General features: G+C 38.9%; 1 protein-coding gene across 1 annotated transcript; it reads right to left on the bottom strand.

Annotated features, from left to right (window-relative positions):
• Positions 1 to 1,714: 1,714 nt before the first annotated feature.
• On the bottom strand, positions 1,715 to 16,340 carry LTV1 (LTV1 ribosome biogenesis factor). The gene is made up of 11 exons (XM_080805716.1): positions 16,161 to 16,340; positions 14,862 to 14,993; positions 12,597 to 12,770; positions 8,561 to 8,648; positions 6,966 to 7,104; positions 6,359 to 6,614; positions 4,853 to 4,980; positions 3,419 to 3,558; positions 3,092 to 3,144; positions 2,698 to 2,898; positions 1,715 to 2,581 (listed from the first exon to the last, which is right to left on the bottom strand). The coding sequence occupies exons 1-11, from the start codon at positions 16,161 to 16,163 to the stop codon at positions 2,471 to 2,473; spliced, it is 1,425 nt and encodes a 474-aa protein (XP_080661842.1). The 5' UTR covers positions 16,164 to 16,340; the 3' UTR covers positions 1,715 to 2,470.
• Positions 16,341 to 22,002: the final 5,662 nt, after the last annotated feature.

Consider the following 22,002-nt stretch of genomic DNA (forward strand, 5'->3'; position numbering starts at 1 on the left):
CATCTGATGATGTCACAATGAGGTGTAGATACAATGGACCACAGTTAATATACACAAATAATGATAGCTTTTGATACTCAGACTTAAACACACACCAAAAAAACCTCTAAAATATCTAAAAAAGTGATTTTACAACAAGCATTAAGTTCTCATACAGAAGAGGTACTTAAGGCACAGCAGGCAAATTCTTCATGACTTTGTCCCTACCTGGGGTGCCTTAGGCCTTCTTTCTCTTAGCTAACATAGAGTCTAAGTCCCATTGTTCCAAGTTTAAGCAATTCTTTGGTGAAATCTCTTCCCTATCCATTCATTTACATACTACCCAGTAATCATTTACCAAATGCCAGGAACTGTTGGCATGGGGATAAAGCAGTAAATAAAAATTCCCTGCCCTCAGTTTGTTCTGAGAGAAGACCGAATAACAAGACATAGCTCAGATGGCAAGATTGCCATGGAGACCATAAAGCAGGAAAGAAGCTTAAAAAATGCAAGGGAGGGATGTTGCTATCTTCACGTGGTCAGGTGAAAGTTTATAGTGGAGGTGACAACTGAGCACCAACCTTGAGGACACATAATTTGCAGTAAGAGCAGTTCAGGGGGAAAGCAAATACCTAGACCCCCATTTCCAGTGGTACTTCTGAGTGACTTGGTGTTGCCAGTTAGATTTTGCTGTAAACACCCTGCCTCCTTAGAAGATGCAGTCCTTGAAGGCAAAACCTTCTTAATGCTCTGGACTTCCAACATCTGCCAGGACCTTATGTTAAGTTCCTAACCATTGTTAGAGACAACTCAAACTGTAAATATTCCAAAATTCTACAAAATAATTCAGAGTATGTAAAGTTTGTTCTCCAGAATAAAATTAAGATCTTTAAATCTGGAGGATAACCTGTCTAAATCACAATAATGCTTCGGTAAGACACATGGCTCATAATTACCTTTCCTTGGCTGCAAAATATATAATGTGCTGATTTAAACCTTTTGGATAGGTGAAGTGATATTAGAAGCTCCTAAGAAGGAATTTGAATAGCATCTAGCCAAAATAATATTCCAAGTCTTTAAGACTCTTGCTGGTTTTAAGAACCTTCAGCTGAGAGAGCTACCAAAATAAATGGTCAAACTTCTTGGGATTTAATACATTCACAATATTAACATAAACCATCATTTGACCCTTTGCTTCTGCAGATCAGTATTTAAATATATACTCCCCAGTTAGATTCTACTTCTATAATGACAAGCTCTTCAGCTGAGTTTCTTGTAGCAATGCCAGTTGAATAACTAATGCTACTGTTTTTCACACTCTTAAAAATCCTAGAATACTTAGATTTATAATTTAAAACAAAGAGAACAAGGTAACACCCACCAACTTTGGAAAAGTCATATTTGAATCAATTATAGAAGACACTTTCTAATAATTTAGTTATCAAATACAGCTCACCAGCTAAAAATGGCTCTGCCTCAGCCATTCTGTTCCCAACTCAGACCAACAGTGTCCACAGTTTTTGTTTTTTGTTTTTCCCCAGAACAGTCCAGATAGCAACACATTAGTCATGGACACATGAACAAGGGTCACTAACAACTCGTCTGTTGCAAGGGAGTCACAGTTTACCAAATAATTAACAATTGTGATGGTGTCATTGCTTGAACCTTGAAAAAGTTTACAGGGGAGAAAAAAAACCCCAAAACACACCAAACAAACCTCACCAAAAAACAAGAAAAATTTCAATTACATCTTTTAATCAAATATGAATGGTTCCAAGCATTAAATAATGTTGAAAAGACAAACTCTCTAGTTTAAACTGAAGTAAATATTTCTGATTTTGAGCCAGGTACTCACTGAAGCCAAGGACATTTTCTTGATTTCTGCTTCTGCTTCCTGTCTTCCCTCTTCCTAAAATCCAAAAGTAAGTCATCCAGTAACTGAATCCCAACAATCCTAATACTCATTTTTACCATCCTTTTGAAAAAGCCCTTTGCATACAGCAGGGAGAAACTTAGTTCCTACCAGTGGAATCTCCTCAGGAAACTGTTAAACCACTCAGAATTTCAAAATGGAGTTTAATGGGGTCACTTTTCTACATACAGCAAATTAAACCACTTAACTCCTGAAAAGAAGTGGAACGGTTTCAAAGAACTATTTGAGAACATCTGCAAAAGACAGCTGGGACAATCATACAAATAAATGAAGAATACACCAATTCCATTTATGTTATGAAGATGTTTTCCTTAAACTCATCCAAACATTTCACATTTGTGAAATCATTTATTTCAGAGCAAATTCTAAGCTTATAATATTAAGTTTTAAAGTGTTACAATATTTACAAGACAGATGGCAGAGAAAACCTGGTGGTATAAATACCTGCCAGTAAAAATGGCAGATTAAATAATTTTGTCTCTTTGAAGATCCTTGTTCAATACTGAACATAACGAGGAGCCCCAGGGGGGAAGGCACCTTATCCCAAATGTTCTACCATCATAGTTTTAGCCCCTCAACATTCTTCTTCAAGTTTAAGAGCTCCTTTTCCTGCCTTCTTTTTTCCAGTTTGAAGGCTAATTTGTTAGCTTTCTTCTCCACTCTCCGTTCCTGTGTAAGAACACATTAGTGTTACTCAAATCTTTAAACTGATGAAGATTAACTTTACAGAATAAAATTTCCATGACCATCCCCCCACCACAAGCTCTTTGTACATCTCCCATTACCTTGCGCTCTTCTTTTATAGCTTGCTTCCTTGCTTTTTTATCTTCTTTGCTTTCATTTTTAGATCGAGGTTGGGTTGACACCTTTGGCAGATCACTGCCATTAATCATCTGCATTCGTTCAACTTGTTTTGCTGTGAGTCCTTTCTTAGGTAAGACATTGAGAGGTATTCCTGTTTTAGAAGATATTTGGATTTGTTTGGGCTGAAATAAAGATAAAATCATACTAAGGTCATTTCCCATTCCTATCAAAAAACAGTTCACTAATGACACACTGTTGTTGCTTTTTCTAATAGTGCTGCCAGCCACAAAGGGATACAGCCACTGTGAGAAAATAATTTGTGCATGCCATTACCTGCATTGTATACTTCAAATAGCTCAGGACCCTAGGACTTACCTTTGGTTGATACTTGATAAGTTGTGGATGGTTATATAAATTTGAGTATGTACCTTTAAAAAAACAAACAAACATGTACCATGAGTACACTTTCAATTCAGCAAAGCATTACTGAGTTCCTACTATGTCCCCAACTTTGGTATTTTTATAGTTCAAAATAATGGAGTGTCTCTTCTAAATGTTTTTAAATTGTTTGCAACTTAGTGATGGGAGTATTACGTCTTCCAAATCATTTTCACAAAGCATATACTTTTTTCAAATAATTAATATGCTTAATACTTAAAAAAACTCTATCTTTTGCAGTAAAATGGACACTACGATACTTACTACAAATAGATTCACAATCCCACTTCTCTTTGGCTTCTTCAAGAACTACAGTAATAACCTCTTCCTCCTCAGACCCATCAAGTTCATTCATTAGCAAGTCCTGATCCTCGAAGGGTTCAAGAGTATTCAGTTTTACACAACTTGCGGTTGAGTTTTCAAAAATGGAGACAGAAAAGGGGAAAAAAAACACCACCCATTATTATACTGTTACTAAAAGTGTACTTGAAAGCGATGGAAACAATAGCATTTAAAAAAATCCTAACTCTCCCCAGCCCCAACCTGACCCTCTAGCACATTCATTCCACTAACAGAAAAGGGATCTTTGCAGGGTTCTAACACATGAACAAGATGGCAACTTTCCTAAAAATTGCCTTTTTTTTTTTTTTTTTTGTTTTTAAAGCCTCAAAAAGTATTCCCCGGGGCACCTGAGTGGCTCAGTTGCTTAAGCGACTGCCTTCAGCTCAGGTCATGATCCCAGAGTCCTGGGATTGAGTCCCGCATTGGGCTCCCAGCTCCATGGGGAGTCTGCTTCTCCCTCTGACCTTCTCCCCTCTCATGCTCTCTCTCTCACACACTCTCTAATAAATAAAATCTTAAAAAAAAAAAAAAAGTATTACCCGATCTATCTCTTCAAAGTAGTCACATATCTACTCAAAATACATAACCCTTGTCCTACTGCAGAATCTGCAAACAACGGTAATCATGGAATATCAGACCCTTCCAGCAAATGTAAACACCTCATTAGTTTCTTACAGAAAAATCACCTCGATATGGATGCTGAGCTGATTTGTCAAGTATTTGGCTGTAAAATTATGCAAATATGGCTGGAGAAACAAACTCTTATCTTTCTATGTGCCATAAATACCAACTCAGAATACCTGGCATTTTAAGAAGATGAAGAGAGTGTATATAATTAGAGGTCAGACTAACTTTTCAGCCAAAGAGGCTAAAAGCACCACCTCATTCTCCAAGTGGAATGTGACCTTACACCCCCAATTCTAACCCTAGCTCTTCCACTCTGACTCTTAGGTGAGAGCCATAGAGGAAGTGGTTCTCAGGAGGTTCCCATTCAATGTTACAGTCAGCTTCAGAACCTTAATATCAAAATGTGAGTCAAAATTGATGGAAAACATACAATTTTCTTCTTTTTCAAGATTATTTATTCATTTGTCAGAAAGTGAGAGAGCACAAGGAGGGGGAATGGCAGGCACAGGGCAAAACAGGCTCCCTGCTGAGCAAGGAGCCTGATGCGGGACTCGATTCCAGGATCTGAGCCGAAGACAGCTGCCTAACACACTGGGCCACCTAGGAGTCCCGAAACATACCATTTTCTTAATATAGATTCTGACTGGGTGATTTTCTAGATTCAGATGTCCAAATATAGACTTTATTTAAAAATGCAAAAAAGCAAGTAAACAAGAAAAGTCATCGTACTTCTCTGCCTTCTCTTTGTAGTAGTCATTCAAGACTTCCTCTAAGCGATTGCTGTCTACTTGAATGCAACCTTCCAATTCAGCATTATCCAGAGCTCCAATTTCATCATCATCATATTGCTCATAAAACTTGAATGCAGAGAGAAAAGATGCCACGAAAATTAATATATTAAGACTATAACATTTAAAATGTTATTTTTATATTCATCTTTTTTTAAGATTTTTTTTTTTAAGTGATACCTACACCCAAAGTGGGGCTCAAATTCCCAACCACAAGATCAAGTCACTGAGCCAGCCAGGAACCCTGATTTTTACATTAATTTTACTGCTACACAGTACTTAAGCACTACCTTTGATATCATAGCTACCGTTACAATATTAGCAGGGATTAGCACCATAACAGAATGTGGAAGACATTCTACCCAGTACTTTAAGACTTACATTTATCCTAAAAATAGGCTGCCATTTTTGGGGGAAAGATTTATTTATTTTAGAGGGAGAAAGAGCACAAGCAGGGTGAGGGAGAGAGACAGAGAGAGAGAATCTCAAGCAGACTCCCTACTGAGCGCGGAGCCCAGCTCAACTTGGGACCGTGACCTGAGCTGAAATCAAGAGTCGGACGCTTAAGTGACTGAGCCACCCAGGTGCCCCCAAATTAATAGGAAAGTGAAAGGCAATCATTCTGTTCAGCTTAGAGAACAAAGCTACCTAGAAATCTTTACCTCGGAATATTTTACAGATGCTTTCAAATTCACTGATTATTCTAAGTAAAAGACCGTATAACTAAGCAGTTTCCTTTAAATGTACATTATTTCAGGGATGCCTGCCCGGCTCAGTAGGTAGGACATGCAACTCTTGATCTCAGGGTGGTTGAATTTAAGCCCCACATTGGGCTTCGAGCCTACTTAAAAAAAATAAAATAAAAAATAAATAAAATTTCATTCTTGTTTAGATGTATACTGTATTTCTAGAATGCTGTTAAGGGTAAATAGGGGGTGATGGTACTCCTGAAGAGTGAAGTTATCTGTAATAGTCTGTCTACTAGTACTTAGTCAAAAGGTAGCAAAATTAGAATCCTTTAGATTCACCTTGAAGGATACCATTCATTCATTCATTCATCATTTACTGAATGCTTTGAATTCTTATTGTATGCCAGATACCATGTTAGACCTTGGGATATGTCAGTGAGCAAACACACAAAAAACTGAAGGCAATGGAATTTTGTTTATGCTCAGACCAATGCTTGAGGAAAACAGCATAATCTCGGGGATTGGAGTCAGAGGTTCAGAATCAAAATGTCAAATCTCTCTGAAGAAAGTCCAGAGATTGCATTAGTCATCTCTGACCTATATGCATTCTTTACAGAATTAAAACTAGGATGGTTTTATGGTCTGTTTTAATAAGACATAAGCTCTTTCTAATGCTGAAAGTTCTGGCTTTGAGTTCTAAGGTCATATGAAATTTACCAGGAACTTGTATTAAAAGGCCTCTTATCTGGGGACCTTACCTTCTCAAATCTCTCATCATGAAGAGTCAGCTGTTCATTTCTCCTCATGACTGAGGATGTTATAGAATACTCAGTAAAGCGGCTTTTTGTTTCCTCTTCCCAGAATAAGTGATTTTCTACAGTCCCAGGAGGTTTTCCAGGGATAGACATGGTCTCATCTGATGAGCCCGCAGAGCCATAGTTATCGTCATCACCACCTCTTTCTTTCTCATCATCCATGTCTTCCCACTCACTGTCATCTTCGGCCTCAGATTTCCTAAGCCAGAGTCATAAATTAACTGTCAAAACAACTTGAGAAACAACAGAACCAAATGACTTTACATAACTAAAATTTGAGGGTATTTCAGGGAGGATTCCTGTTTAGGCAGGAACAGCTGTGCTGCTTGACCTGTCTGGTATGGCTGGAAAAGTAATGAACCAGCAATCAGGCAAGTTGGACTTTAGCCCCACCTATTGTTGGTTTGTAAAGACCTCAAGTTTCACATTTTCTGCTCTAAAATACAAAAATCGAACACTAAATGCTCTAAAAAATTGGTTCCAGTTAGATACCATTCTACTGAAGAAGCAATAGTCAGGTCATCCCTGATTCAAAAGAAACCATGCATACTGTGTATCTGTTCCGTTTTCTTCTGTTGGCTTATTGGCCTGAAGAATAAAATCATCTTCAAGCAGATTATCTGGATTATCAAAGTCAAAATCATCATCAAGGGCTGCAACAATGTCAGGATCAAAATCCAGCCGAGGTCCTAGAAGGAAAACAAAAAGTGAGCAGTAATTCCCAAGAAAACATGATTCCTTTACTTACCATAACTGAGTACCTATTACCTAAACTGATTACTATTAACTGAGTACCTATTATACGCCACATTCTACTTAGGTATATAGAATTAAAAAATGATTAAAAACTTCAAGTTTGGTCTAGCGAGGAACAGAGAGGGATGACTATAAGAAAATAAAATAGGGGGTAAAAACACCTTTGGTTTTAGTACCCAATTGTAAAAACTCTTGCATTATAGATCTGCAAAATTATACTGTGTCTACTTAGTAAAATTCAAGGTTTCCACCTGCAGAAAGAATCTGGGCTTTAAATTCACCTATTAGAAGTAACCCAAATTAAGCATGTGTAGCCTTGGTGAACTGTTTTTCCAGCCTAGGAGATTTTAATAAATCCCAAAACTGTTTCTTTAGCCACGGTCTTTTGTGTGTAAAAATAGAGTCCACAGAATACTTCAAGTTCAACTTTGTAAACTGACATGCTTCCAACATCTTTCATAACATGGCCACTGCTCGACTCTCCAGCCTCATTTCATATTAATTCTTACCACTCTAGGCATGCTAAAATGTGGTTTCCTACTCATGTTCTCTCAATTCTGCACATACAGTTTCCTTTTTGGAATATTCTCTCCTTCCCACCCTACCCTCCTTTATCCACCTACTTTCTACCTAAGAAATTAATTTAGACACCATTTTCTCCAGGACACCTTTCCCACTATTAACCATTATTTATTCATTTGTACTGTAATTGTAATTTCCTATTTATTGTCTAACCTTCCCAATTGATGATATATTCCTTGAGGTCAGGGATTATGCTTTATTCTGATTTAACCCGAGACCCCATCATGGAGTGCTAACTCAAAAATCTACAGAATGAATAAAAGAATGAATGCTATGTGGCAAATATTGCTTAATAATTAAGGCAACTGAGGAAAAAATACCAAACATCACTTCTGTGTTTGTTCTAAAATACAATGTTAATACTACAAAAAAAACAAAAAACAAACAAACCAAAACACCCCAAACAATTTTTCAGTTTATCTGGAACAGATGGTAAAATGGACTTCTATAAAATATTACACTCAACAGAGAAATTCTGAAAGCAGATTAAGTCTATACGTATGTTAAGGCTAAGCGAATATTGTCGTTTCCTCTTCAAGAGGTTAGGTCAAGGTTAAAATTCCCTTACTAGACCTTCAAAACCAATTTTCCCACTTCACTCTCCAAACAGAAACTCCAAAGACTAAAAATTTGATGGCAATAAAAAAGGAATCCCGATCACTCATCCCTTCTGAATAACCTCTAATCTAAATTCAGACATCTCAATTGTTTTAACATTTTATTAGAGAGAGAAAAACTCTCATTGCTAAACTTTCCTATTTGTAAAACATACCAAGTCACTTGAAAAGCTTAAGAAATTAAGCACACCTGAAACAGGAGCTGCTTTATTCAACAATCCAACATCTTCCTCAAACTCTGATGCAAATACTGATGAAGGCAATTTAATTCCCGTGGTCTTGAAAGAGAAATTACACAATGGTTAGACTGAGAAATACTTCTGACCTATTATACTGGATTGAAGGGTCCTCCCCAAAATTCATGTCCACCCAGCAAGCTCAGAATGTGACCTTATTTGGGAACAGGATTCTTGCAGATGTAATTAGTTAAAATGAGATGACAGTGGATAATGGTGGGCCCTAATTCATTAAGACTGGTGTGTCCCTGTAACAAGGCCATGTGATGACACAAAGACACACGGGGAGAATGTCACATGAAGACGAGAGCAGACTGGAGTGATGGATCTACAAGCCAAGGAACACAAGGGATTGCTGGCAGCCACTGAAAGTGAGGAGATAGGCGAAGGACACTGTTCTTGCCTGAGCCCCCACAATGGAAGCAACACTGCGGAAAGCTTACTTTCAGACTTCTGGCTTCCAGAGCTGTGAGAATAAATTTCTGTTGTTTTAAGCCACCCAGTGGTAAGGTGTGGTAATTTGTTTTAGCAGTTCTAGGAAAACGAATACAACTAAGTTCTGCCTTCTCACTCACTTGTACTCCAGTAAAAATATTTGAAACTTGTGTATCTTATCATCCTTTCACAAACAGATTCCCTGGAATACTTCACAAAGCCTCCTCCAGCACATTACTCCATTTAATCCTTGTGGGGTATCTGCATGTGGTAGTCAACAAAAGCTAAGAAAGGTCAAATGCCATGCCTGCCTGAAACTGGTCATTAAGTGAGGTTCTGGGATTCAAATCCAGGTTTTGTAATGCCACTCTCCTCAACTTTCAAAATTTAACCTTATCCCTCTTACAATGAGATAACATGCCAATCTCTGGTAAAGGCACAGCATTTCTCTGAATTGGCCATCTTAAATCCTGGGGTGGTCATAAATCATTTCTCTCCATCTCTATAGCCCTTTGAACTCTCTTGTGTACTGTGAGTGCACGTAAGTCTTTTGGGCACCATCGTACTCATGGCTAACCAAGACACAGATTATTACCACCACTGTTCAGACAGTCTGTACCTAATCCAACCTTATCATGTCCAGATTAAAACTCCTTTATTATGTGACCTTCTTGAACTTATAACAGGTTTTGATTTCTCACTCCTGATTTTCAAGGTCTATACAATCAAGGCCTAGTTACTATTCTATATATCCAAATTTATTACTATTACTTAATAATATAGCCTCCATGTAAATCACATCCAGTTCCTCACATCATGGACTAATTCAAAGTAATTTGTGGAGCACACATATGCCAGACACTATGATCCACACTACTACCTATGTCCCTTCTGACTGGAATGTTTCCTTCCTGCTTCAATACAACCCACCCTTTAGTGCCCAGATCAGTTCCTCCCTCCTCCATGAAGCACTTCTTGACCACTCTTCTAGAACTTTCCTTCGGGTAAATCCCTTCATTCTTCACACCATACACAATACACCTCAGTATGTGCTGGCACATATATTCTGACTGGTCCTTATGCTTTAGTGTGATCTTATCAACCAGTTACCAATGTAAGAGTTACCACATGTTACCTGTCTCTTGCACCTCACCACCCACCTCATCCTCAGTCTAGAAGCAAACACAAAGCTGAGATGTATGTTCTTACTGGCTCATGCAGCATGTGGAATTGGAAGCCTCTGAGAACATGACTGAAAAGCTATGTAGAAGAGTGCACACCCAGCAAACTTAGCTTCCAAAATGTGTTTCTTGGGGGCATTAGCATAGCAAAAGATCTGGTTTTCCACTATATTTTTTTTTTTAAGAGTTTTACTGAGATGGAATTAATGTAACCATACAATTCAGCCACTTAAAGTGCACAATTTAATTTTTGGTATATTATAAAAAATTACAAAATATGCGATTTTGTTTTGCTGTTTTTTGTTTTTGAGAGGAGAAAGAAGGAGAAAGAGAGAATGCGCATGCACTAGGAGGGAGAGGAGAAGCAGGGGGAAAGAATCCCAAGCAGGCTCCATACTCAGCTCAGAGCCCAATGTGGGCTCCATCTCACAACCCTGAGAATCATGACCTGAGTCGAAATCATGACTGAGCCACCCAGGCATCCCACTGCTTTGCCTTGTTTTAAAGATATTCTGTGATTATCTATCCTTGGAATGTATGGTTATTTAAAAAAGGGAGGATCAGCTTGTGTTTAGTAAATTTACCTTTGGCGATCTTTTTCAAATCTTGAAAAACAGTCAAAAGAATCACATACATAATTTAGTTTAGACAGTGACTATTTTTTAAAAAAGAAATGCTTTTTACTTGCAGTAGTTCTGAACTCTGTTGAGTTTGCCCAACTGCTTTCTACCATAGTGGTACCTGCTTTCTTTCATGTGACAGTTGGACTGCTTACTTCTGTACTGCTTTATTTTGTTTCTAGGGTTTATTCAATATTTCTGGTTTACTCAATTTTGGTGGTTTGTTTCAAATTACTTTAAAGTCAAAAAAAGCACATGGGACTCATCCATATTTTTCAATCATGCTACAGAAAACTGATGGCATTTTTCTTTTTAAACATCATTCTCTCACCCTTATAAACATCACGGAAGTGTCCATTTAAGAGCCTTATTGTATTAAAAAACCAATTAAATAGTGATTATCTTTACCCAAAATGAATTAATGATTAAAAGCTAATCTTTCAAAAGCCAATACAATTCAGCCAGAAGAATCTTAGAACTTCATTAAGACTTTTCTCCCTAAGATAAAGCTGAACAACTATTGGACACTCTCCCCTCCCTGAGTCTTGGAAGGAGGTGAGCCACTAAGATACACATCCTACTCCTGTTAGTGTCACCTAGGGAAAGAAGAGTACAGAAGCTGGTTGTTATGACAGAGATGTAGGAATGGGATACGCAGCCTTACAAAAGAGCTACAACCTAAGAAGTGAGGGAACAGTGGCACTCATTACCTTCCTTTGGGATAATACCCTGAAACCTAGCCCTTCTGACTCCCCATAAGCAACGAACTATAGACTGGAGAAGCTATGATTATACTTCCCTGAAGAAAAGAATGCCTAGATCATGAGGAGTGGAGGATGGCAAGTGGGAGAAATTGGTGCCCTTTTTAGCTCTTTTTTGTTAATAAACCCAATAAATGAGTATCTTCTACTTTTTTTAAAGTCCCAGGTAGTATAAAGCTTCACAGGAAAATTTACTGTATACTAATACTAAACAAAAAGATAAAGGCATAAGACATGGGCATCTTTAACATTAACACGGGAAAAAACAGAGCTTAAATAAATAGTATTAATTTCATATTAAATATGCACTCTCATTTATACTTAAAAGAAAAAATTAAAATTGACTGCATTTTGGTTGAGAAGAGTCACAGGAACTTCATTACAATCTACTGCTTCTATTCTCCGGGTTAGCCTGCAGCTTTTTACAACTGTTAAAGATACGAATATTCCACAAAAATTAAGTTCTACCTTATGACACTTTATGACACTGAATAGTTGTTAACATACACAATGTCAGCTGCTTTTCTTCTACTGAAAGGTTCTAACATAACCATAATTATTAATCAAAATTCTAACCCTGTCAAAGGTTGCTACTTTTTAAAAAAGATTTGAGAGAGAGAGAGAGCCCAAGTGCATGTGAGCAAGGAGGCGGTGGGGGAGAGAGTCCTAAGCGGGTTCTGCACTCACCACAGAGCCTGACTTGAGGCTCGATAGCACAACACTGAGATCACAACCTGAGCCAAAACCAAGAGTCAGACACTTAACTGACTGCACCACCCAGTCACCCAAAGGTGCCTACTTTTGACAGCTGCCACCAGAGAACAGGCAGCCTACTCTCTCCTGATGGTACATACATGCACACACATATATAATTTTAAGTAGGGCATAGCTTATTTTTGTGTTCTTAAGATTGATACCATTTCTTGCCTTGGTTATCTTGATTTTTAAGTGGTTTTCTCACTCACTCCCAAATATACTGGTAAGAAGTCTTACTGAAATTACTAAAGTTTCCTCTTTTTCATCTCTTCTTTCGGGTGCACTGAAAGTACTTATGGGAATAAGCTCTGAGGGGCCAGATGGTTCCTTCAGGTGCTGCAGATAGTCATAATCATCATCAAAGAACACGCCATACTTCCTCTGTTCTGCTCGCCTTTCTTCATCATTTATCTAGGATAATAAACAAAATGGAATTAGTACCTCTTCCAAGCATAAGCCAGAGGAACCTTCCAGTGAACACAGCTTTCAGAACAGGACGCAGATGTGCAACAACATTTTGGCTGAGAGAAATGAAACAAAGAATTCTTGACAAACTATTCCAAAAAAAAAAAAAAAGAGTTTCTGAACCCAAGTGCTATATAAAATTTAAACGTAATGAAAACAATTCCTACTTCTACTAGACACTTCTGTGCAACAATTCAAGACAAGACAGAAAAAAAAAGTAAGTGTTTGTGAGGATGTGGGAAAAAAAGGAACACTTGTGCACTGTTGCTGGGAATATAAATTCATCAAGTCACTATGGAAAACAGAATGGAGGTTCTCCCCAAAATTAAAAATAAGAATAGCACACAATCCAATAATTTCACCAGTATTCACCCAAAGAAAATGAAAACACTGATTGGAAAAATATATAGACTCCTATGTTTACTGCAGCATTATTTACAACAGCTAAGAAATGAAAGCAACCCAGGTGTCCACTGACAGATGAATGGATAAAGAAGATGTAGTGTGTAAACGCATACACAAATATTACTCAGCCGTATAAAGAGTGAGATCTTGCCATCTGTGACATGGTGGAACTAGAGGGTATTATAATCAGTGAACTAAGTCAGAGAAAGACAAACACCGTATGATTTCACTTATATGTGGCATCTTAAAAAAACAAACCAAAAAAACCAAGCAGAAACAGATCCACAGGGGCACCTGGGTGGCTCAATCAGCTAGCATCTGCCTTTGGCTCAGGTCATGATCGCAGGGTCCTGAGATCAAGCCCTGCGTTGGGCACCCTGCTCAAGCAAGGAGTCTGTTTCTCCCTCTCCCTCTCCCCCTGGCTTGCTCTTGTGTACACTCTCCCCCAAATAAATAAATAAAATCTTTAAAAAAGAAAGAAAGAAAGAAACAGATCCATAAATATAGAAAAAAAGACTGATGGCTGCCAAATAAGGGGGAGGGGATGGGCAAAAGAGGTGGAGGGGAGTAGGAGATACAGGCTTCCAGTTATGTAACGAATAAGTCATGGAAATAAAAGATACAGCAGAGGGAATAGAGCCAATGGTACTATAATAGTACTGTATAGTGACAGACAATAACTACACTTGTGAGCACAGTGTAATGTACAGACGTGTCAAATCACTATGCTGTACACCTGAAACTAATGTAACATTCTATGTCTAACTATACTTCAATTTAAAAAAAAAATTCAAGGCAAGAAATACACATGGTTTTATCATGTGCTTGGGAGGGTTAACAGACTAAAGGGTCTTGAAAATCAGGTACAATTTCTTGTATTTATATGCAAAGAAATTTCTCAACATACAACACAAACAGGCTTTACTAAAAAGCTAAATATAGCCAACGTTCTCCAAGACTTTCTTTCAAATTTGCCCACACTTATACTCTGACAATTATCACATCAACATTTTAAAGGCTTCCTGGCATTTCCTTTCATTTTTCTTTCTTTCTTTTTTTAAATTTATTTGATAGAGAGAGATACAGTGAGAGAGGGAACACAAGCAGATAGTGGAAGGAGAAGCAGGCTTCCCACCGAGCAGAGAGCCTAAGGCGGGGCTCGATCCCAGAACCCTGGGATCATGACTGGAGTCAAAGGCAGACCCTTAATGAATGAGCCACCCAGGTGCCCCTTCGTGGCATTTTCTAAAGCTAATTCATGAGTTCTAATGTTTTACATTTCATGACATGAGTGATGAGGAGACAAACAGTAGTCTGTGATTTTTTGAAATGACAGGATCTTAAGGAAAGAAACCAGAGATATGCCCTACATAATATCATACAGAATTGTAACTGGTTTAGTAAATATTTAGTATTATTGTACAAGATTTGCTCATTTAAATATCTCAAATAAAGATGCTTTACTCTCTCCATCCAACGTGCAAGACAAAAAATCAGTACATTTACTAAAAATTTAAATTATAGATTTTGTTACCCAAAAGATCACAGGTGCTGGAGAATAGCAGCTAACAATTTATTTAGGAACTACTGACAGTCCACCTGCAAACTTATCGGCTAACAAACAGGACCTACTTTCTGTGTGGGTAACAGAACCCTCTGAGGTGCAGTTTCATCTGCTGCTAAAGGATCCCGTTGACTCCGGTGGACCAGGTGAAAAGATACAGCTTTCTTCTTTTCTATAAAAGGCTTTTTCTTCCTGTGAGGCTTCAAAGGAACAGAATCAGAACAAGCCATCAAAGGAAACAAACAAAAACACACACACATACACACACACACACAAAACCCATAATCGATATACAAACCTCCAGTAAGTTATGTGAAGGATCAACAGATTCCTAAAACTTACATTTTTATGATAGGCAACATTAACAATGTCCAACAAAATCTGTAGTTACCTTCCTCCAATGTACATTTGATGGCACTTATTGTGCTAAACTTTTTTCTAAATTTAATTTTATTTTTTTTCAGTGTTCCAAAATTCATTGTTTATGCACCAGACCCAGTGCTCCACACAATACGTGCTCTCCATAATACCCACCACCAGGCTCACCCTACCCCCCCCACCCCCCTCCAAAACCCTGTTTGTTTGGGTGTTGGGGATACAGCAATGAGGTCAGAGTTCCTATACTTATCAAGCAAATCACCAAAGAAATGATTTTAAGTAAAGAAAACAGCGATCTGCAAATGACTGAAGATTACTTTATACTGCCAGCTCAGAGAAGATCCCTGACAGGCTGAATCAGAAGGACAAATAACCTGCCACAGTTTAATCTGGGGAAGACCATTTCAGGCAGTTACACACCTGTTGCACCGACTATTAAATGAAACCAGGACAACACAGCTACATTTAGGTAAGATTCAACATCTCTTTCACCACTCTCGCTACCCTTCCCAACTTGACCCGCTAAAGTGAGAAAGCATCATCCCAGTTAAGCAAAGCTTTTTTTTTTTTTTTTTTTTGCTTTGGGCCCAACCTTAGAACAAACACAGATGAGCAGACAACTGCCACTCCAACGTCTGGAGAAACCACCCAACTCCCAACTCTCCCTCCTCCCGATGCAGGAAGCACAAGGTGGTGCATTTGTGTCCTGCGTTCACAGATTTTTTAGGCCCCTCGGAATAGACAGGAAGCCATTCTCCTCTGTCCACGCCCCCAAGGAGGCTTGGCTGTGGGAGACGCACTGTAAACGCAAAGTATGCCCAGGGTTGTGTGGGTGATCATACCCAGGCACTGGGCAGCAAGCCCCCTCCCCGCACCTGCGGACCAGCCCTCCCAGTCCCCGCCCTCAGCAGCCACTCGCACCAGAGGAACCATCCTGGCCGTCAGCAAAACCAGAGCGCCCCGTCCCCGAGACAACAAGACGTGCTTACCATGTTGCAGCCGTGCGACGCTCACCCCAAACAAGGGCGACGACAGCACCCTCCTCGCTACCACACGAACGCAGCGGGGCCCGGCTCCCGGCGGCGTCCTTAGGCCGCGCCACACGTGCAACGCCGGGATCCGGACAGGAAGTTAAGCGCAGACCGTGGAAATGGGCCAATCGCCGAAGAGCTGAAGCGGTCGCGGACGGAAGTTACCCACAGCTCGCATCGTCCAACGCTCGCGAGAAGCTATTGGGAGGTGGGGCTGTTTTCGGGCGGGGCTTTTCCGGCCAAAATTAAGTAAGTTGGGAAACGGAGTCGTGGGCGTTTTTGTGGCGGTGAGGAGCGAAGCGGGGTTGCTGTTTCTGGGGGGAACTTGCTTTTGTAGCGCCCTCTACCGAGAACAGAGGCGACATATCTAGCATCCCCAATGACAATTGTATGCCCTGCCTATTCCCATCCGTAAAACACACACACACGGAAGGTGTCCACCCTCCGGGGTCACTGAGGTACCGTCTCTTAGCGGCTGGCGGGGAATTGGTTGCCTTAGCAACGGAAGATCAAGGCCTCGCTCTTCTAGGCTGCACCATACTTAATCAGGTGTTTGTTCAAAGCTTGGGTGAACAAAACCCCTGAGATTCTGTTGACAGTAGAGGCATTTCAACGAATAAAATATATTTGGAATCTCTTTGGTGTTTGCATACCTTATCTTATAAGGAGGATACTAATGTTTATTTTCTTCCAAGTCCAACGTTTAACGTGGTTTAAGCAAATGGGCTATAATCAACCCTTCTTAGGAAGGTTTTAGTCAGGTGTTGGCACATTCTCATAACTTCCTGGACAAAAGAGGGTGGTAATGCATTCATAGTTTAATCAGCAGATCTTTCTTCAAATTGATGTTTCCCCTTCCCAGTCTCTGGCCTCTTCCCAATGTCTGAGTTATTTTGGACTGTGTCTTTATGTCGTCCTATTAATTACCTCTATAGATATTTGTGGGATATTACTCTTTTATTACAATAAAACTTATGGAAACAATTTAGATTAGGAAAACAAATTGTCTTGGATGATGCTTTCTAACAGATATTATACCTAACACTCCTTTGTGCAGGACATTGAATATGGTTAAGCTCTGTGAGGGCAGGTTTGGTTTTGTTTTGATTGGCTTTATTTACTATTGTGCCTATCTATCCTCAGGGCCTAGAATAGTGCCTGGTACATATACTCAATATTTGTTTAAATGAATTAAAGTGTTGGCACTTTACCTGATTCATGTCTTCATGATTCATGATTCAAGGAGAATCGTGCCTGCCTTACCAGAGAGGCACTATTTCCAGTATCTTACAAATACTAAAACTGAGGCTCAGAAAAGTTAAGTAACTTTCTCAAGGTCACACAGCTAGTAAATGGCAGAGTAGGGATTTAGACAAGACTTACTAGAGCCTAACCACTTGTATAATGCTTGTTTTTTTTAAATTTTGAGTAATATTCGGTTACTGTATATATTTATTGATCTAATACTAACACTAACACATTGTATTCACTGTACTCATGATGTCATTTAATTCCTTTGATAAACCTGTGGTTGGATGACAATTAGCCAATCTTAGAGAGCCTGGAGTTCAGAGCACTGAAGTGACTTGCCTAAAGTCACACAATAAATGGAAAAGTATAGATGTGCAGGCTATCAGTCTCGTCAGGGAGATCACACCCTTCATCATGTGCTACACTGCCTCCATAAGGCAGGCAGCCAGCAAATTCTGTCCATTCTACCTTTTAAATATCCAAAGTATCACCACATTACTCCTTTTATCAAATTTGTCGTTTTTAGTACTCTTATTCAATCATGTCATTTTCCTATATAAAAACTTTCGATGTCTACCCTTTGGCCTCAGGATAAAGTCTAAATTCGTTTGCATGGCAGCCAACAGTTTCTCTCATCTGGCTTCTACCCATCTATTTAGCATCTTGTCTCCTTATCCCCCACATACCACACTATAACTTAGCCCTATCAAACTGTTTGCAGTTCCCCAATGTACCTTAAAGAGATTGACTTTGCTATGCCCATCTAAAATCTCTTCCTCTCACCTCCCTGTTCTTCAAGTGTTAGTTTAGCCATTTCTGCCTCTAGGAAACTTAGACTCTTCCAAACTTGGGCCCACCCCACATGTTCTTGTTGTACCCTGTGATTAGTCTACTCAGTTACATCAAATTGTAAATCCATACCATTTTCATCTGTCTTTAGACTCCAACAGCAGTAACCAAGTTGAGGACAAGCATTTTTGTCTTGCCTAATTTACTTCCCCAGGGCATAGCATAGCAAGGACTCAATAAGAATTGTCTTGTTCAAAGCACTTTACATATATTTACTCTTTAAATTCTTAAAGAAGGACTTAGGAGGTTTACTATCATTATCCTTTTGTTATATATAAATTAGAGATTGAGAAACAGAAAGTTATGTGGACTTTTGCCCAAGAGCACAAAGCCATTAAGGGATGCAGTCAAAATGTGAACTCGGGTGTAGCTTGAGAGTCACACCCTTAACCATTACAATATACCCCATCTCAAAAAGCCAACGCATACGGTGAGTTGACATGTGTTCAAGCCTGTTCTGGATGATATCTATCTCTCTATGAGCTTATTTAATATTTGTTGAATACAATATCTAGAACAATGCATTCATTCATATGGTATATATACAAAACCCTGTCTCATCTTAACACAGAAGAACGTTTCCTATCATAAAAACACCCATAACTGAAATACTAGAGTAATGATAATAAATCCAAACCATACTTCTCCTAGAATCTTATTAGTATGCTCTAATAAATGGCATCCACTTCGAAATGATTAAACAGAATTTTAATAAATTCATTTTAATTCCTGGTTTAGTCTAGGCTTTGAAAATTTCATGTTTTCCATGTGAAATGAACATGCCTATTAAAAAATGTTTACTGTCTTAGCACTATTTATATCACATTCAGCACTGGTTCTCTGTCAGCATTGCCCAAGGATCCTAGGAAACCAATGTACACAAAAGTGGAGAAAACTTGCTTAAATATAGCCAAACTAACTAGACATGGAAGCAGTAACTCGAGGAATTATAAATTACACGCTTGACTAAATTAATGGAGCTAATGGAGGTAGTTAATTTCTAAAAAGGGAGAGAGCATCAGGATGGATGGAGCAGGATGTTCACGGTAGCACTGTTTTTAACGGAGAATAATAAAGCAATTAAACTTCTACTAGTAAAGGATTCATTGAAAAAAATTAATACTAGGGTCTATCATGAAGGTGTTCTAAGGAGCTGCAGATCAACATGGACACTCAGAAAAAAAATCAGGTCGTAGAACACCGTGAAAATGGCATTTGTTGTTATTGTTAATAATTACAAATAGAAAAACATTTTACACAGACACATCATAGTGCACTGAAAAATACCTGGTCAATGATGCACCAAACTTCCCCTTAGCAATTTTCCACAAGGAGCTGGCATTGTAAGAACTTTAGATGTCTACTGTATATATTTTTTCATTGTTTACAATTATATACATTGTTTTATATATTTTATTGTTTATGTATTTATAGTGAGGATTTGAAGTGTTGCATTTGGTGTCTAGAAAAAGTAAAGATACTTGAAAAGCAAAGTAGGGGCACCTAGCTGGCTTAGTCCGTAGAGCATGTGACTCTAGATCTTTGGATTTTGAGTTTGACCCCCAATGTTGGGTGTAGAGATTATTTTAAAATAAAATCTTTAAAACAAAAACCAAAAAACAAAAAGATGGGACAGGTTAGATACTAATACGATTAGGTTCAAAAAATATTGTTCAAGGCTGGGGCACCTGGGTGGCTCAGTGGTTTGAAGCCTCTGCCTTCAGCTCAGGTCATGATCCGGGGTCCTGGGATCGAGCCCCGCATCGGGCTCTCTGCTCAGCAGGGAGCCTGCTTCTCCCTCTCTCTCTGCCTACTTGTGATCTCTGTCTGTCAAATAAATAAATAAAATCTTTTTTTAAAAAAATATTGTTCAAGGCTAACTTTTAAAAGATAAACCCATGACTCTCATACATTTGCATAAAGTGAACACATGTAAAGATTTTATCTAGCACATTGTTAACGAGGGGAACGTAGGATGTTACAATTAGTTCAGAGGACAATCTAAAGAAGAGAAACATTTATAGAGCAGGAATATTGAGAAGAATGTGCAAATGGAGAAAAAAACTGGCTTCTTTCCCAGTGACCTAGGGAAGGCAAAGGAACCTTCACTGGACAGAAATTTTGTACGTGTCTGGAGACAAGAATTATTCCACGTTCCTGTCAGCTTTCTACAACTTACAAAGTTGTAAAATAGCTTAAAGCAGGGTAAGGTGCATAGTCCTCCTAAACCCAGAACTGGAAGGGTGTACTCATCTGAAAATTCATTATTTTCCAATAAACCCAAATCTTCTCCTATATTAAATGACAGCAGTAAGAGGCTTGGAGCCAAAATTAGTTTGTTTGTTTCACTTGGGTTGTGTAACCTGAGGCACGTGGGCTTCCGTTTTCTTAGCTGAATGTAAAATGGGAATGGTATTATTAATGCTTACCTTAGAGGAATTGTTGGACTAAATGAGAAAATACGTTATAAATGGCGGGACCTGTGCCTGGCCTGTGCTCAGTGCTCTGTGAAGGTTGGCAATTGTCCACCTTCTAGGTAAGTGTAAGGATTCACTTAACTTCATTGTTGCCTCAGGGTGACCATCTCCTGAAACCAGGGCCCCCAAGCCTCTGGGGATTTGTCAGGGAACACATGCTTTGCTTCAAATCAGAGTCACATCATGGAATCTGTTAACTTGCATTTTGATCCAACTTGTCCAGTTCCTCGATCTTAATCCTTTTGCTTTCCTTCAAATCTTGGTACCTTTCAGGTCTTTCATACTACATACTTAGATGATTTTACTAGCTTCTAGCCCTTGGTAATTGTATGTTCTTTAAAATTCTTTTTAACAGCACAAACTCTTCGTATTGCTTGGCTTTTTGTTCACCGACTCCTGTTTTTTGAGTCAAAAGTACATACATTTCAGGTGAATACACTTTGGAAATATTAATCCAAGTTATTTTTTTTACCGTGCCTTTCTAGTTATAACACGAATTCTGAGCTTTCTTTGGTATGTGTCAGTTATGCTCATTCTAGCTTTGGGCTATTAAAAGCTCACAAATCATTATTAGTCTCCTTTTGAGTGACAATGACACTATTAAAACCAGTGACAACTTTGGTAATTAGATCATGCATGCCTTTAACTTATTAATTTAACTCTATGCTTTCAGCAAATGAGAGAAATAAGATGGCCACCATTACTATTTTTTTTAAAGATTTTATTTATTTATTTGACAGAGAGAGATTGCAAGTAGGCAGAGAGCTAGGCAGAGAGAGAGAGGGGAAGCAGGCTCCCTTCTGAGCAGAGAGCCCAATGCGGGGCTCAATCCCAGGATCCTGAGATCATGACCTGAGCCGAAGGCAGAGGCTTAACCCACTGAACCACCCAAGCGCCCGCACCATTACTATTTTTTAAAAATATTTATTTAAGAGTGAGAAAGACAGAGCATGAGCACACAGGGTGGAAAGGAGTAGAGGAAGAATCTCAATCAAGACCTCCCCCCCAAATTAGAAATAATTTGAAGGTTTGAAGGTTTGAAGGTTTGAAGGGACAGCTGAAGGGCACAGAGCCCACTGCGGACCTCGATCTCATGACCCACAGATAATGGCCTGAGCTGAAATCAAGAATTGGATGCTTAACCAACTGAGCCAATCAAGCGCCCCAAATTACTACTGTTACTATTGAGCAATTCTCCCTGCTCATTTCATCCATGAGCTCAT

This window comes from Martes martes, assembly GCF_963455335.1.
Source record: "Martes martes genome assembly, chromosome: 6".
Taxonomy (NCBI): domain Eukaryota; kingdom Metazoa; phylum Chordata; class Mammalia; order Carnivora; family Mustelidae; genus Martes; species Martes martes.

Excerpts from the sequence above, each read along its gene's own strand:
- LTV1 (XM_080805716.1), bottom strand. Across the intron at positions 6,615-6,965 it reads GAAAACGGAACAGATACACA|GAAATCTGAGGCCGAAGATG; the intron begins GTATGCATGGTT and ends ACTCTGGCTTAG. Across the intron at positions 3,559-4,852 it reads TACAAAGAGAAGGCAGAGAA|TTGTGTAAAACTGAATACTC; the intron begins GTACGATGACTT and ends CTCAACCGCAAG.